The sequence below is a fragment of the Bombina bombina genome, chromosome 6 (assembly GCF_027579735.1).
Source record: "Bombina bombina isolate aBomBom1 chromosome 6, aBomBom1.pri, whole genome shotgun sequence".
Taxonomy (NCBI): domain Eukaryota; kingdom Metazoa; phylum Chordata; class Amphibia; order Anura; family Bombinatoridae; genus Bombina; species Bombina bombina.
The window spans coordinates 905,406,829-905,424,808 of record NC_069504.1 but is presented as its reverse complement, the minus strand read 5'-3'; the positions used below and the strand labels follow the sequence as shown (position 1 = coordinate 905,424,808).

General features: G+C 42.6%; 1 protein-coding gene across 2 annotated transcripts in view; it reads right to left on the bottom strand.

The window, feature by feature from the left end:
• Positions 1-17,980, bottom strand: part of DENND4A (DENN domain containing 4A) — an 858,339-nt gene that overhangs the window by 588,615 nt on the left and 251,744 nt on the right. For both annotated transcript variants that reach the window (XM_053718534.1, XM_053718535.1), the window contains exons 6-7: positions 13,783-14,024; positions 7,407-7,473 (exon numbers count right to left, since the gene is read on the bottom strand). In XM_053718534.1, coding sequence (XP_053574509.1) covers positions 7,407-7,473; positions 13,783-14,024 — 309 coding nt within the window. The remainder of the gene's footprint in view (positions 1-7,406; positions 7,474-13,782; positions 14,025-17,980) is intronic.

Below are 17,980 nucleotides of genomic sequence, written 5' to 3'. Positions count from 1 at the left end.
ATACATTATTATTTATGAGGATGATTCAGCAGTAATGTTGAGGTTCATCAGGGATATGGCTGTGAAACATGTTGTTTACAAAAGTAGGGATTTCTATCTAAGAAGATTAGTCCACATCCACAGAGAGCCAAAATGCTTGGAAAGGCAGTTATATGTCTCTGTGGGGTACCATCCTGTAAGTTTCCATTGCTTTTAGTTTGAGGAGTGTGATGTTGAATTAAATATGGAGTGGCATTCCTTATCAGTAGTAAGGTAGGGTAATTATTTGCTCCATATTCTAGCATAGAACAGCATTACATTGATATTGAGAGATGAAAGTATTGAATAAGAAAGGGAGAGGGTGTGTGTTAATAGTGAAGCTGTGTAATAAAGTTTTTTTGAAGGGATATTCCTCTATGACTAGCTATAAAGTAATGTTTGCACCCCATTATTTATACTATGGTTTATAAAAGTAATCTCCTAAAGCTTCTATGTCAGATTTCTATCTAAGTTTACCTTATGCTGTTATAAGGGACATGAAACTCAACATTTTTCTTTCATTATTCAGATAGAGAATACAATTTAAAAAAGGTTTCCAATTTACTTATAATATCAAATTTCCTTTGTACTCGTTATTCTATGTTGAAGAAATATCTAGATAGGTAGCGTGGAACACTACATTACAGCAAATGCTGCCATCTAGTGCTCTTGCTAATGTATAAAATAGTTGCGAAATTTCTGCCATACAGTACTGCAGACACGTGCACACTCCTTCACTTTTTCTTTGTTGAAAAACAGGAAGGTAACAAGAAAATTCGATAATAGAAGTAAATTGGAAAGTTGTTTAAAAACAGAATTTATGTTTACCTGATAAATTTCTTTCTCCAACGGTGTGTCCGGTCCACGGCGTCATCCTTACTTGTGGGATATTCTCTTCCCCAACAGGAAATGGCAAAGAGCCCAGCAAAGCTGGTCACATGATCCCTCCTAGGCTCCGCCTACCCCAGTCATTCGACCGACGTTAAGGAGGAATAATAGCATAGGAGAAACCATATGGTACCGTGGTGACTGTAGTTAAAGAAAATAAATTATCAGACCTGATTAAAAAAACCAGGGCGGGCCGTGGACCGGACACACCGTTGGAGAAAGAAATTTATCAGGTAAACATAAATTCTGTTTTCTCCAACATAGGTGTGTCCGGTCCACGGCGTCATCCTTACTTGTGGGAACCAATACCAAAGCTTTAGGACACGGATGAAGGGAGGGAGCAAATCAGGTCACCTAAATGGAAGGCACCACGGCTTGCAAAACCTTTCTCCCAAAAATAGCCTCAGAAGAAGCAAAAGTATCAAACTTGTAAAATTTGGTAAAAGTGTGCAGTGAAGACCAAGTCGCTGCCCTACATATCTGATCAACAGAAGCCTCGTTCTTGAAGGCCCATGTGGAAGCCACAGCCCTAGTGGAATGAGCCGTGATTCTTTCGGGAGGCTGCCGTCCGGCAGTCTCGTAAGCCAATCTGATGATGCTTTTAATCCAAAAAGAGAGAGAGGTAGAAGTTGCTTTTTGACCTCTCCTTTTACCTGAATAAACAACAAACAGGGAAGATGTTTGTCTAAAATCCTTTGTAGCATCTAAATAGAATTTTAGAGCGTGAACAACATCCAAATTGTGCAACAAGCGTTCCTTCTTTGAAACTGGTTTCGGACACAGAGAAGGTACGATAATCTCCTGGTTAATGTTTTTGTTAGAAACAACTTTTGGAAGAAAACCAGGTTTAGTACGTAAAACCACCTTATCTGCGTGGAACACCAGATAAGGAGGAGAACACTGCAGAGCAGATAATTCTGAAACTCTTCTAGCAGAAGAAATTGCAACTAAAAACAAAACTTTCCAAGATAATAACTTAATATCAACGGAATGTAAGGGTTCAAACGGAACCCCCTGAAGAACTGAAAGAACTAAATTGAGACTCCAAGGAGGAGTCAAAGGTTTGTAAACAGGCTTGATTCTAACCAGAGCCTGAACAAAGGCTTGAACATCTGGCACAGCTGCCAGTTTTTTGTGAAGTAACACCGACAAGGCAGAAATCTGTCCCTTCAGGGAACTTGCCGATAATCCTTTTTCCAATCCTTCTTGAAGGAAGGATAGAATCCTAGGAATCTTAACCTTGTCCCAAGGGAATCCTTTAGATTCACACCAACAGATATATTTTTTCCAAATTTTGTGGTAAATCTTTCTAGTTACAGGCTTTCTGGCCTGAACAAGAGTATCGATAACAGAATCTGAGAAACCTCGCTTCGATAAAATCAAGCGTTCAATCTCCAAGCAGTCAGCTGGAGTGAAACCAGATTCGGATGTTCGAACGGACCCTGAACAAGAAGGTCTCGTCTCAAAGGTAGCTTCCAAGGTGGAGCCGATGACATATTCACCAGATCTGCATACCAAGTCCTGCGTGGCCACGCAGGAGCTATCAAGATCACCGACGCCCTCTCCTGATTGATCCTGGCTACCAGCCTGGGGATGAGAGGAAACGGCGGGAACACATAAGCTAGTTTGAAGGTCCAAGGTGCTACTAGTGCATCCACTAGAGCCGCCTTGGGATCCCTGGATCTGGACCCGTAGCAAGGAACTTTGAAGTTCTGACGAGAGGCCATCAGATCCATGTCTGGAATGCCCCAAAGTTGAGTGACTTGGGCAAAGATTTCCGGATGGAGTTCCCACTCCCCCGGATGCAATGTCTGACGACTCAGAAAATCCGCTTCCCAATTTTCCACTCCCGGGATGTGGATAGCAGACAGGTGGCAGGAGTGAGACTCCGCCCATAGAATAATCTTGGTCACTTCTTCCATCGCTAGGGAACTCCTTGTTCCCCCCTGATGGTTGATGTACGCAACAGTCGTCATGTTGTCTGATTGAAACCGTATGAACTTGGTCCTCGCTAGCTGAGGCCAAGCCTTGAGAGCATTGAATATCGCTCTCAGTTCCAGAATATTTATCGGTAGAAGAGATTCTTCCCGAGACCAAAGACCCTGAGCTTTCAGGGATCCCCAGACCGCGCCCCAGCCCATCAGACTGGCGTCGGTCGTGACAATGACCCACTCTGGTCTGTGGAATGTCATCCCTCGTGACAGGTTGTCCAGGGACAGCCACCAACGGAGTGAGTCTCTGGTCCTCTGATTTACTTGTATCTTTGGAGACAAGTCTGTATAGTCCCCATTCCACTGACTGAGCATGCACAGTTGTAATGGTCTTAGATGAATGCGCGCAAAAGGAACTATGTCCATTGCCGCTACCATCAACCCGATCACTTCCATGCACTGAGCTACGGAAGGAAGAGGAACGGAATGAAGTATTCGACAAGAGTCCAGAAGCTTTGTCTTTCTGGCCTCTGTTAGAAAAATCCTCATTTCTGAGGAGTCTATAATTGTTCCCAAGAAGGGAACCCTTGTTGACGGGGATAGAGAACTCTTTTCCACGTTCACTTTCCAGCCGTGCGATCTGAGAAAGGCCAGGACGATGTCCGTGTGAGCCTTTGCTCGAGGGAGGGACGACGCTTGAATCAGAATGTCGTCCAGGTAAGGTACTACTGCAATGCCCCTTGGTCTTAGCACAGCTAGAAGGGACCCTAGTACCTTTGTGAAAATCCTTGGAGCAGTGGCTAATCCGAAAGGAAGCGCCACGAACTGGTAATGTTTGTCCAGGAATGCAAACCTTAGGAACCGATGATGTTCCTTGTGGATAGGAATATGTAGATACGCATCCTTTAAATCCACCGTGGTCATGAATTGACCTTCCTGGATGGAAGGAAGGATAGTTCGAATGGTTTCCATCTTGAAAGATGGGACCTTGAGAAATTTGTTTAAGATCTTGAGATCTAGGATTGGTCTGAATGTTCCCTCTTTTTTGGGAACTATGAACAGATTGGAGTAGAACCCCATCCCTTGTTCTCTCAATGGAACAGGATGAATCACTCCCATCTTTAACAGGTCTTCTACACAATGTAAGAACGCCTGTCTTTTTATGTGGTCTGAAGACAACTGAGACCTGTGGAACCTTCCCCTTGGGGGAAGTCCCTTGAATTCCAGAAGATAACCCTGGGAGACTATTTCTAGCGCCCAAGGATCCAGAACATCTCTTGCCCAAGCCTGAGCGAAGAGAGAGAGTCTGCCCCCCACCAGATCCGGTCCCGGATCGGGGGCCGATATTTCATGCTGTCTTGGTAGCAGTGGCAGGCTTCTTTGCCTGCTTTCCCTTGTTCCAGCCTTGCATTGGTCTCCAAGCTGGCTTGGCCTGAGAAGTATTACCCTCTTGCTTAGAGGACGTAGCACCTTGGGCTGGTCCGTTTTTACGAAAGGGACGAAAATTAGGTCTATTTTTTGCCTTGAAAGGCCGATCCTGAGGAAGGGCATGGCCCTTACCCCCAGTGATATCAGAGATAATCTCTTTCAAGTCAGGACCAAACAGCGTTTTCCCCTTGAAAGGAATGTTTAGTAGCTTGTTCTTGGAAGACGCATCAGCCGACCAAGATTTCAACCAAAGCGCTCTGCGCGCCACAATAGCAAACCCAGAATTCTTAGCCGCTAACTTAGCCAATTGCAAAGAGGCGTCTAGAGTGAAAGAATTAGCCAATTTGAGAGCATTGACTCTGTCCATAATCTCCTCATAAGGAGGAGAGTCACTATCGAGCACCTTAATCAGTTCATCAAACCAGAAATATGCGGCTGTAGTGACAGGGACAATGCATGAAATGGGTTGTAGAAGGTAACCCTGCTGAACAAACATCTTTTTAAGCAAACCTTCTAATTTTTTATCCATAGGATCTTTGAAAGCACAACTATCCTCTATGGGAATAGTGGTGCGTTTGTTTAAAGTAGAAACCGCTCCCTCGACCTTGGGGACTGACTGCCATAAGTCCTTTCTGGGGTCGACCATAGGAAACAATTTTTTAAATATGGGGGGAGGGACGAAAGGAATACCGGGCCTTTCCCATTCTTTATTAACAATGTCCGCCACCCGCTTGGGTATAGGAAAAGCTTCTGGGAGCCCCGGCACCTCTAGGAACTTGTCCATTTTACATAGTTTCTCTGGGATGACCAAATTTTCACAATCATCCAGAGTGGATAATACCTCCTTAAGCAAAATGCGGAGATGTTCCAATTTAAATTTAAAAGTAATCACATCAGATTCAGCCTGCTGAGAAATGTTCCCTAAATCAGTAATTTCTCCCTCAGACAAAACCTCCCTGGCTCCCTCAGATTGGGTTAGGGGCCCTTCAGAGATATTAATATCAGCGTCGTCATGCTCTTCGGTAACTAAAACAGAGCATCCACGCTTACGCTGACAAGGGTTCATTTTGGCTAAAATGTTTTTGACAGAATTATCCATTACAGCCGTTAATTGTTGCATAGTAAGGAGTATTGGCGCGCTAGATGTACTAGGGGCCTCCTGAGTGGGCAAGACTTGTGTAGACGAAGGAGGGAATGATGCAGTACCATGCTTACTCCCCTCACTTGAGGAATCATCTTGGGCATCATTGTCATTATCACATAAATCACATTTATTTAAATGAATAGGAATTCTGGCTTCCCCACATTCAGAACACAGTCTATCTGGTAGTTCAGACATGTTAAACAGGCATAAACTTGATAATAAAGTACAAAAAACGTTTTGAAATAAAACCGTTACTGTCACTTTAAATTTTAAACTGAACACACTTTATTACTGCAATTGCGAAAAAACATGAAGGAATTGTTCAAAATTCACCAAATTTTCACCACAGTGTCTTAAAGCCTTGAAAATATTGCACACCAATTTTGGAAGCTTTAACCCTTAAAATAACGGAACCGGAGCCGTTTTAAGCTTTAACCCCTTTACAGTCCCTGGTATCTGCTTTGCTGAGACCCAACCAAACCCAAGGGGAATACGATACCAAATGATGCCTTCAGAAGTCTTTTATAAGTATCAGAGCTCCTCTCACATGCGACTGCATGCCATGCCTCTCAAAAACAAGTGCGCAACACCGGCGCGAAAATGAGACTCTGCCTATGCTTTGGGAAAGCCCCTAAAGAATAAGGTGTCTAAAACAGTGCCTGCCGATATTATTATATCAAAATACCCAGAATAAATGATTCCTCAAGGCTAAATAAGTGTTAATATCAATCGATTTAGCCCAAAAAATGTCTACAGTCTAAATAAGCCCTTGTGAAGCCCTTATTTACAATCATAATAAACATGGCTTACCGGATCCCATAGGGAAAATGACAGCTTCCAGCATTACATCGTCTTGTTAGAATGTGTCATACCTCAAGCAGCAAAGGACTGCAAACTGTTCCCCCAACTGAAGTTAATGCTCTCAACAGTCCTGTGTGGAACAGCCATGGATTTTAGTTACGGTTGCTAAAATCATTTTCCTCATACAAACAGAATTCTTCATCTCTTTTCTGTTTCTGAGTAAATAGTACGTACCAGCACTATTTGAAAATAACAAACTCTTGATTGAATAATGAAAAACTACAGTTAAACACTAAAAAACTCTAAGCCATCTCCGTGGAGATGTTGCCTGTACAACGGCAAAGAGAATGACTGGGGTAGGCGGAGCCTAGGAGGGATCATGTGACCAGCTTTGCTGGGCTCTTTGCCATTTCCTGTTGGGGAAGAGAATATCCCACAAGTAAGGATGACGCCGTGGACCGGACACACCTATGTTGGAGAAATTGTATGCTCTATCTGAATCATGAAATAATTTTTGGGAGGGTTTTATGTCCCTTTATGTATTAGGGAAAATAGAATTAATTTGTTAATATTTTGTGTACAGGCGTAACTCAGAGATATTGCGGGTTTGGTTCAGGACCACTGCAATAAAGAGAATATAGCAATAAAGTGAGTCACACTTTTTTTCTTGTTTCCCAGTGCATCTAAAAGTTATATTTACACTGTACTGTAGTCTATTAAGTGTGCAATAGCATGATGTCTAAAAAAAAACATGTACATGCCTTATTTAAAAAATACTTTATTTAAAAAAAAAATGCTAACCATCATCTGAGCTTTCAGTGAGTCATAATCTTTTTTTGGTGGAGTGTATATATGTGTGTATTCATGTCTTTATATATGTGTATATACATTTATTTATGTGTTTATATGTGGATATATGTTGGAAAAATAGCACAGATAGACTTGCTCGAGACAGGGTTGCCACAAACCTTCAATTTGTAAAAAGAGCAATATCTGCGAAGCGCAATAAAGCGAAGTGCAATAAAACGAGGTATGCCTGTATTCCTTGGGCAAATGCCAAAACGTTTAGAGTATTTTATTTGTTTTAACCTAAGGAAATAACTGTAGCAAGAACAAAACATAAAAAAAACAACACTGAAAACATGGTTTTATGGATTTCTAGAGGCATTATATAAAATCTGACAGGATATATTTACCTGGACTAAAATGCGAGGTCTCTGAGGAGATGGGAATGGGACTTTGTGCATAAAGTGGGAGACATGTCTAGGGGAAAAAACAGTAGTATACATTACAAAAACATAATTTATGCTTACCTGATAAATTTATTTCTCTTGTAGTGTGTTCAGTCCACGGGTCATCCATTACTTATGGGATATATTCTCCTTCCCAACAGGAAGTTGCAAGAGGATCACCCAAGCAGAGCTGCTAAATAGCTCCTCCCCTCACATGTCATATCCAGTCATTCGACCGAAACAAGACGAGAAAGGAGAAACTATAGGGTGCAGTGGTGACTGGAGTTATAATTTAAAATTTAGAACCTGCCTCAAAAAGACAGGGCGGGCCGTGGACTGAACACACTACAAGAGAAATAAATTTATCAGGTAAGCATAAATTATGTTTTCTCTTGTTAAGTGTGTTCAGTCCACGGGTCATCCATTACTTATGGGATACCAATACCAAAGCTAAAGTACACGGATGATGGGAGGGACAAGGCAGGAACATTAAACAGAAGGAACCACTGCCTGTAGAACCTTTCTCCCAAAAACAGCCTCCGAAGAAGCAAAAGTGTCAAATTTGTAAAATTTTGAAAAAGTATGAAGTGAAGACCAAGTTGCAGCCTTGCAAATCTGTTCAACAGAGGCCTCATTCTTAAAGGCCCAGGTGGAAGCCACAGCTCTAGTGGAATGAGCTGTAATTTTTTCAGGAGGCTGCTGTCCAGCAGTCTCGTAGGCTAAGCGTATTATGCTACGAAGCCAAAAAGAAAGAGAGGTAGCCGAAGCCTTTTGACCTCTCCTCTGTCCAGAGTAAACGACAAACAGAGAAGAAGTTTGTCGAAAATCTTTAGTTGCCTGTAAATAGAACTTCAGGGCACGGACCACGTCTAGATTATGCAAAAGACGTTCCTTCTTTGAGGAAGGATTAGGACATAATGATGGAACAACAATCTCTTGATTGATATTCCTGTTAGAAACAACCTTAGGTAAAAACCCAGGTTTGATACGCAGGACTACCTTGTCTGAATGAAAGATCAGATAAGGAGAATCGCAATGTAAGGCAGATAACTCAGAGACTCTTCGAGCCGAGGAAATAGCCATCAAAAACAGAACTTTCCAAGATAAAAGCTTAATATCAATGGAATGAAGGGGTTCAAACGGAACACCCTGAAGAACTTTAAGAACCAAGTTTAAGCTCCACGGAGGAGCAACAGTTTTAAACACAGGCTTAATCCTAGCCAAAGCCTGACAAAAAGCCTGGACGTCTGGATTCTCTGCCAGACGCTTGTGTAAAAGAATAGACAGAGCAGAAATCTGTCCCTTTAGTGAACTAGCGGATAAGCCCTTTTCTAAACCCTCTTGTAGAAGAGACAATATCCTAGGAATCCTAACCTTACTCCATGAGTAACTCTTGGATTCACACCAATATAAATATTTACGCCATATCTTGTGGTAAATTTTTCTGGTAACAGGTTTCCGAGCCTGTATTAATGTATCAATAACCGAATCCGAAAACCCACGCTTTGATAGAATCAAGCGTTCAATTTCCAAGCAGTCAGCCTCAGAGAAATTAGGTTTGGATGGTTGAAAGGACCCAGAATTAGAAGGTCCTGTCTCAGGGGTAGAGACCATGGTGGACAGGACGACATGTCCACTAGGTCTGCATACCAGGTCCTGCGTGGCCACGCTGGCGCTATCAGAATCACCGATGCTCTCTCCTGTTTCATCCTGGCAATCAGTCGAGGTAGCAACGGAAAAGGTGGAAACACATAAGCTATGTTGAAAACCCAAGGGGCTGCTAGTGCATCTACCAGCACCGCTCCCGGGTCCCTGGACCTGGATCCGTAACAAGGAAGCTTGGCGTTCTGGCGAGATGCCATGAGATCCAGATCCGGTTTGCCCCAACAACGAATCAGTTGAGCAAATACCTCCGGGTGAAGTTCCCACTCCCCCGGATGAAAAGTCTAGCGACTTAGAAAATCCGCCTCCCAGTTCTCCACGCCTGGGATGTAGATCGCTGACAGGTGGCAAGAGTGAGACTCTGCCCAGCGAATTATCTTCGAGACTTCCAACATCGCTAGGGAACTCCTGGTTCCCCCTTGATGATTGATGTAAGCCACAGTCGTGATGTTGTCAGACTGAAATCTGATGAACCTCAGTGCTGCTAACTGAGGCCAAGCTAGAAGAGCATTGAATATTGCTCTTAATTCTAGAATGTTTATCGGGAGGAGTTTCTCCTCCTGAGTCCACGATCCCTGAGCCTTCAGGGAGTTCCAGACTGCTCCCCAGCCTAGTAGGCTGGCATCTGTTGTTACAATCGTCCAATCTGGTCTGCGAAAAGTCATTCCTTTGGACAGATGAACCCGTGACAACCACCAGAGAAGAGAATCTCTGGTCTCCTGGTCCAGATTTAGCAAAGGGGACAGATCTGAGTAATCCCCGTTCCATTGACTTAGCATGCATAGTTGCAGCGGTCTGAGATGTAGGCCTGCAAATGGCACTATGTCCATTGCTGCGACCATTAAGCCGATTACTTCCATGCACTGAGCTACTGATGGGCTTGGAATGGAGTGAAGGACACGGCAAGCATTGAGAATCTTTGATAACCTGGACTCCGTCAGGTAAATTTTCATCTCTACAGAATCTATAAGAGTCCCTAGAAAAGGGACCCTTGTGAGTGGTAACAGAGAACTCTTTTCCATGTTCACTTTCCACCCATGCGACCTCAGAAATGCTAGAACTATCTCTGTATGAGACTTTGCATTTTGAAAACTTGACGCTTGTATCAGAATGTCGTCTAGGTACGGAGCCACCGCTATGCCTCGTGGTCTTAGCACCGCCAGAAGTGAGCCCAGAACCTTTGTAAAAATTCTCTGGGCAGTAGCTAACCCGAAGGGAAGAGCTACAAACTGGTAATGCCTGTCTAGAAAGGCAAACCTTAGGTACCGATAATGATCTTTGTGAATCGGTATGTGAAGGTAGGCATCCTTTAAGTCCACTGTGGTCATATATTGACCCTCTTGGATCATGGGTAGGATGGTCCGAATGGTTTCCATCTTGAACGATGGAACCCTTAGGAACTTGTTTAAGATTTTTAAGTCTAAGATTTGTCTGAAGGTTCCCTCTTTTTTGGGAACCACAAACAGATTTGAATAAAACCCTTGCCCCTGTTCCGTTCGCGGAACTGGGTGGATCACTCCCATCACTAAGAGGTCTTGTACACATTGTAGAAATGCCTCTTTCTTTACTAGGTTTGTTGATAACCTTGACAGATGAAACCTCCCTTGTGGAGGAGAAGTTTTGAAATCCAGAAGGTATCTCTGAGATATAATCTCCAACGTCCAGGGATCCTGTACATCTCTTGCCGAAGCCTGGGCGAAGAGAGAAAGTCTGCCCCCCACTAGATCCGTCTCCGGAAAGGGGGCCCTGTCTTCATGCTGTCTTAGGGGCGGAAGTAGGCTTTCTGGCCTGCTTGCCCTTGTTCCATGACTGGTTGCCTTTCCAACCCTGTCTGTAACGAGCAGTAGTTCCTTCCTGTTTTGGAGCAGAGGAAGTTGATGCTGCTCCTGCCTTGAGATTACGAAAGGCACGAAAATTAGACTGTTTGGCCTTTGATTTGGCCCTGTCCTGAGGAAGGGTGTGGCCCTTACCTCCAGTAATGTCAGCAATAATTTCCTTCAAGCCGGGCCCGAATAAGGTCTGCCTTTTGAAAGGAATGTTCAGTAGTTTAGACTTAGAAGTTACATCTGCTGACCAGGATTTAAGCCATAGCGCTCTGCGCGCCTGTATGGCGAATCCGGAATTCTTAGCCGTAAGTTTGGTTAAATGCACTACGGCATCCGAAAACAAACGCATTAGCGAGCTTAAGGGTTCTAATCTTGCTCAAAGACTCATCCAATGGTGCTGTGCGAATCGCCTCTTCCAGAGACTCAAACCAGAATGCCGCTGCAGCAGTGACAGGCGCAATGCATGCAAGAGGCTGTAATATAAAACCTTGTTGAACAAACATTTTCTTAAGGTAACCCTCTAATTTTTTATCCATTGGATCTGAGAAAGCAGAGCTATCCTCCACCGGGATAGTGGTACGCTTGGCTAAAGTAGAAGCTGCTCCCTTCACCTTAGGGACCGTCTGCCATAAGTCTCGTGTGGTGGCGTCTATAGGGAACATTTTTCTAAATATCGGAGGAGGGGAAAAAGGCACACCGGGTCTATCCCACTCCTTGCTAATAATCTCTGTAAGCCTCTTTGGTATAGGAAAAACGTCAGTACACACGGGTACCGCATAGTATTTATCCAGCCTACATAATTTCTCTGGGATTGCCACCGTGTCACAATCATTCAGAGCCGCTAACACCTCCCCTAGCAACACGCGGAGGTTCTCAAGCTTAAATTTAAAATTTGAAATTTCTGAATCCGGTCTCCCCGAATCAGAACCGTCACCCACAGAATGAAGCTCTCCGTCCTCATGTTCTGCAAATTGTGACGCAGTATCAGACATGGCTCTCGTGTCATCGGCGCGCTCTGTCCTTAACCCAGAGCTGTCGCGCTTGCCTCTTAACTCGGGCATATTGTATAATACTTCTTTCATAACATTAGCCATATCATGTAAAGTGATTTGTAAGGGCCTTGATGTACTTGGCGCCTCAATCTCATGCACCTCCCGAGCGGGAGACGAAGGTACTGACACGTGAGGAGAGTTAGACGGCATAACTTCCCCCTCGTTGTCTGGTGATAATTTCTTTATCGGTACAGATTGACTTTTATTCAAAGTAATATCAATACAATTGGTACACATATTTCTATTGGGCTCCACATCGGCTTTTAAACATAATGAACAAGCAGATTCCTCTGTATCAGACATGTTTAAACAGACTAGCAATGAAGCTAGCAAGCTTGGAAATTACTTTCAATAAGTTTACAAGCAATATAAAAAACGCTGCAGCGCTTTTTAAAAAAAAAAAAAAAACACAGTTGAATAACACAGAACTAATTCAGTTATAGTCAACAATTCTTTAAATGTATTAATTAGCAGAGGATTGCACCCATTAGCAAAAGGATGATTAACCCCTCAGTACCCAAAAACGGATATCAAATTAAGATTTAACGCTTTTATCACAGTCAAACACACTGTCACAGGTCTGCTGTGACTGATTACCTCCCTCAAAAACGAATTTTGAAGACCCCTGAGCTCTCTAGAGACGTCCTGGATCAAGGAGGAAGAAGCAGGAAGACTGTGCTAGAATTTTAACTGCGCAACAAGGCGCTAAAAAAGGCCCCTCCCACTCATTTACAACAGTGGGAGACTTGATATAACGGTTTCTATGCAGAAATATACGTTAGCCATGTGGAAAAAAATCATGCCCAAAAGGATTTATCACCAAAGTACCTCACAAACCGAATAACATGCCAGTAAACGTTTTAAAAACAAACTTTTTTAATGTCATGCAAACTTATCACTAAGCCTGCTACCAGTCGCTTCCACTGCAGATAAGGCTTAAGCATTATTTCAGTATTAACAGTATTTTCTCAGTCAAATTCTAGTCCCTAGAAAATAACTCTACTGTGCATACATTTATCAGCCTGATACCAGTCACTACTACTGCATTTAAGGCTGTACTTACATCATACGGGTAACAGCAGTGTTTTCTTAGTCAATTCCATTCCCAGAAAATATTGTACTGCACATACCTCATTTGCGGGGGACCCCGCATGCTATTCCCATTTTCTGAAGTTACCCCACTCCTCAGAATGTCGAGAACAGCCAGTGGATCTTAGTTACGCCTGCTAAGATCATAGAAAACGCAGGCAGTTTCTTCTTCCAAATACTGCCTGAGATAGAAAAACAGCACACTCCGGTGCCATTTAAAATAACAAACTTTTGATTGAAGAATAATTAAGTAAAAACTCCAACTCCTCTCGCGACCTCCTTCTTTGTTGAGGGTTGCAAGAGAATGACTGGATATGACATGTGAGGGGAGGAACTATATAGCAGCTCTGCTTGGGTGATCCTCTTGCAACTTCCTGTTGGGAAGGAGAATATATCCCATAAGTAATGGATGACCCGTGGACTGAACACACTTAACAAGAGAAACATATCTGTTGCTTGTTGTTTAGTTTTTTGTTATTTTAATCAATTCAAATATAATTGTAACATATATAACAAAAACTACTGCAAATAATATCACATATATGCTATAGATACTTCTTTACACTAAATGGTTTGGCTCAGTTATCCAAAACATTAAAAAGCTGATAATAATGTTTAACGATAAGTAATATTTATACTACTAAGACCTAAGACTGCACTGAAAAGGCTCAAAAGATACAACAGACTATAATTACATCATCTCACTCTTACTTCTCTATAGGAAGCACATGTGGTCCAGAAATTGAATAACGATACAGGAATGTGAGAAATTTCTTAAAAGCATCAAAAAAGGGCCAGTGAGATAGGAGGCAAATGCACTTGTTCACATGGATGGTTTTAAGCGAATCCACCTTTCCCTCAGCACTTGTTCCCAATCCCAAATGTATTCTTTGTTTTTCTGTTAGTTGATCCAGAGCATATGGTTCATAAAACTGTATTGCGGCTCCATATACCTGTATAGTTTGTATAGATGGGAAAAAAAGAATGGCAACAAAACCTCATTAAACAAACACAAGATAGTGAGCAGTTGCATAAAAAAATCCATTAAAGGACCATTCAACAACACAAAATGTTTCATTATTGCACTACACATTCATTATTTATTTTTGCTGTATTTTACTGTAAAATACATCTAAAAATTGTGTTTGTTTCACTTTCTCCCAGGGAGGCTTGAGTTAATACTTTAAAACAATTTATACAAGTTTTTGTTTATTTTCCCTCCCTTTCCTAAGCTTCTATGGTGTCACAAGCTTTTAAAAGGTGGATTATCAGGTTTGTATTAACAATCATTATAGGCAAATAATTCCTTGCAATACTAACTAAGTTGAATCAGTGCTAAACCACCTTAAAGGGAGAATGAACCCAATTATTTTCTTTCATGATTCAGATAGAGCATGCAATTTTAAGCAACTTTCTAATTTACTCCTGTTATCAAATGTTCTTCATTCTCTTGGTATGTTTATTTGAAAAGCAAGAATGTAAGTTTAGATGCCAGCCCATTTTTGGTGAACAACCTGGGTTGTTCTTGCTGATTGGTGGATACATTCACCCACCAATAAATAAGTGTTGTCCAGTGTTTTGAACCAAAAATAGTCTGGCTCCTTAGCATAGATGCCATCTTTTTCAAATAAAGATAGCAAGAGAATGAAGAAAAAACATAATTTATGCTTACCTGATAAATTTATTTCTCTTGTAGTGTGTTCAGTCCACGGGTCATCCATTGCTTATGGGATATATTCTCCTTCCCAACAGGAAGTTGCAAGAGGATCACCCAAGCAGAACTGCTATATAGCTCCTCCCCTCACATGTCATATCCAGTCATTCGACCGAAACAAGACGAGAAAGGAAAAACTATAGGGTGCAGTGGTGACTGGAGTTTTAATTAAAATTTAGAACTGCCTCAAAAAAAAAAAAGACAGGGCGGGCCGTGGACTGAACACACTACAAGAGAAATAAATTTATCAGGTAAGCATAAATTATGTTTTCTCTTGTTAAGTGTGTTCAGTCCACGGGTCATCCATTACTTATGGGATACCAATACCAAAGCTAAAGTACACGGATGATGGGAGGGACAAGGCAGGAACATTAAACAGAAGGAACCACTGCCTGTAGAACCTTTCTCCCAAAAACAGCCTCCGAAGAAGCAAAAGTGTCAAATTTGTAAAATTTGGAAAAGGTATGAAGTGAAGACCAAGTTGCAGCCTTGCAAATCTGTTCAACAGAGGCCTCATTCTTAAAGGCCCAGGTGGAAGCCACAGCTCTAGTGGAATGAGCTGTAATTCTTTCAGGAGGCTGCTGTCCAGCAGTCTCATAGGCTAAACGTATTATGCTACGAAGCCAAATAGAGAGAGAGGTGGCCAAAGCCTTTTGACCTCTCCTCTGACCAGAATAAACGTAGAACTTCAGGGCACGGACTACGTCCAGATTATGCAAAAGACGTTCCTTCTTTGAGGAAGGATTAGGACATAATGATGGAACAACAATCTCTTGATTGATATTCCTGTTAGAAACAACCTTAGGTAAAAACCCAGGTTTAGTACGCAGAACTACCTTGTCTGAATGAAAAATCAGATAAGGAGAATCGCAATGTAAGGCAGATAACTCAGAGACTCTTCGAGCCGAGGAAATAGCCATCAAAAACAGAACTTTCCAAGATAAAAGCTTAATATCAATGGAATGAAGGGGTTCAAACGGAACACCCTGAAAAACTTTAAGAACCAAGTTTAAGCTCCACGGAGGAGCAACAGTTTTAAACACAGGCTTAATCCTAGCCAAAGCCTGACAAAAAGCCTGGACGTCTGGATTCTCTGCCAGACGTTTGTGTAAAAGAATAGACAGAGCAGAAATCTGTCCCTTTAACGAACTAGCGGATAAACCCTTTTCTAAACCTTCTTGTAGAAAAGCCAATATCCTAGGAATCCTAACCTTACTCCATGAGTAACTCTTGGATTCACACCAATATAAATATTTACGCCATATCTTATGGTAAATTTTTCTGGTAACAGGTTTCCGAGCCTGTATTAATGTATCAATTACCGACTCCGAAAAACCACGCTTTGATAGAATCAAGCGTTCAATCTCCATGCAGTCAGCCTCAGAGAAATTAGGCTTGGATGGTTGAAAGGACCCTGAATTAGAAGGTCCTGCCTCAGAGGCAGAGACCATGGTGGACAGGACGACATGTCCACTAGGTCTGCATACCAGGTCCTGCGTGGCCACGCAGGCGCTATCAGAATCACCGATGCTCTCTCCTGTTTGATCCTGGCAATCAGTCGAGGTAGCAATGGAAATGGTGGAAACACATAAGCCATGTTGAAAACCCAAGGGGCTGCTAGTGCATCTAACAGCACCGCTCCCAGGTCCCTGGACCTGGATCCGTAACAAGGAAGCTTGGCGTTCTGGCGAGATGCCATGAGATCCAGCTCCGGTTCGCCCCAACGAAGAATCAGTTGAGCAAACACCTCCGGGTGAAGTTCCCACTCCCCCGGATGAAAGGTCTGGCGACTTAGAAAGTCCATAAATTTCAAGAAACTTAGAAAGGTCTGGCGACTTAGAAAGTCCGCCTCCCAGTTCTCCACGCCTGGGATGTAGATCGCTGACAGATGACAAGAGTGAGACTCTGCCCAGCGAATTATCTTCGAGACTTCCAACATCGCTAGGGAACTCCTGGTTCCCCCTTGATGATTGATGTAATCCCCAGTCGTGATGTTGTCCGACTGAAATCTGATGAACCTCAGTGTTGCTAACTGAGGCCAAGCTAGAAGAGCATTGAATATTGCTCTTAATTCCAGAATGTTTATTGGGAGGAGTTTCTCCTCCTGAGTCCACGATCCCTGAGCCTTCAGGGAGTTCCAGACTGCACCCCAGCCTAGTAGGCTGGCATCTGTTGTTACAATCGTCCAATCTGGTCTGCGAAAAGTCATTCCTTTGGACAGATGAACCCGCGACAACCACCAGAGAAGAGAATCTCTGGCCTCCTGGTCCAGATTTAGTAAAGGGGACAGATCTGAGTAATCCCCATTCCACTGACTTAGCATGCATAGTTGCAGCGGTCTGAGATGCAGGCGTGCAAATGGCACTATGTCCATTGCCGCGACCATTAAGCCGATTACTTCCATGCACTGAGCTACTGATGGGCTTGGGATGGAATGAAGGACACGGCAAGCATTTAGGATTTTTGATAACCTGGACTCCGTCAGGTAAATCTTCATCTCTACAGAATCTATAAGAGTCCCTAGAAAGGGAACCCTTGTGAGTGGTCCCTAGAAAATAACTCAACTGCGCATACATTTATCAGCCTGATACCAGTCGCTACTACTGCATTAAAGGCTGTACTTACATCATATGGGTAACAGCAGTGTTTTCTTAGTCAATTCCATTCCTAGAAAATATTACTGCACATACCTCATTTGCGGGGAACCCCGCATGCTATTCCCTTTTCTGAAGTTACCCCACTCCTCAGAATGTGCGAGAACAGCCAGTGGATCTTAGTTACGTCTGCTAAGATCATAGAAAACGCAGGCAGATTCTTCTTCTAAATACTGCCTGAGAGAAAAAACAGCACACTCCGGTGCCATTTTAAAATAATAAACTTTTGATTGAAGAATAATTAGGTAAAAAAACTCCTATCTCCTCTCGCAACCTCCTTCTTTGTTGAGACTTGCAAGAGAATGACTGGATATGACATGTGAGGGGAGGAGCTATATAGCAGCTCTGCTTGGGTGATCCTCTTGCAACTTCCTGTTGGGAAGGAGAATATATCCCATAAGTAATGGATGACCCGTGGACTGAACACACTTAACAAGAGAAATTGATAATAGGAGTAAATTAGAAAGTTGCTTAAAATTGCTGCTCTATCTGAATCACAAAATAATTTTTTTTAGGTTCAATGTCCCTTTAAGGGAATACA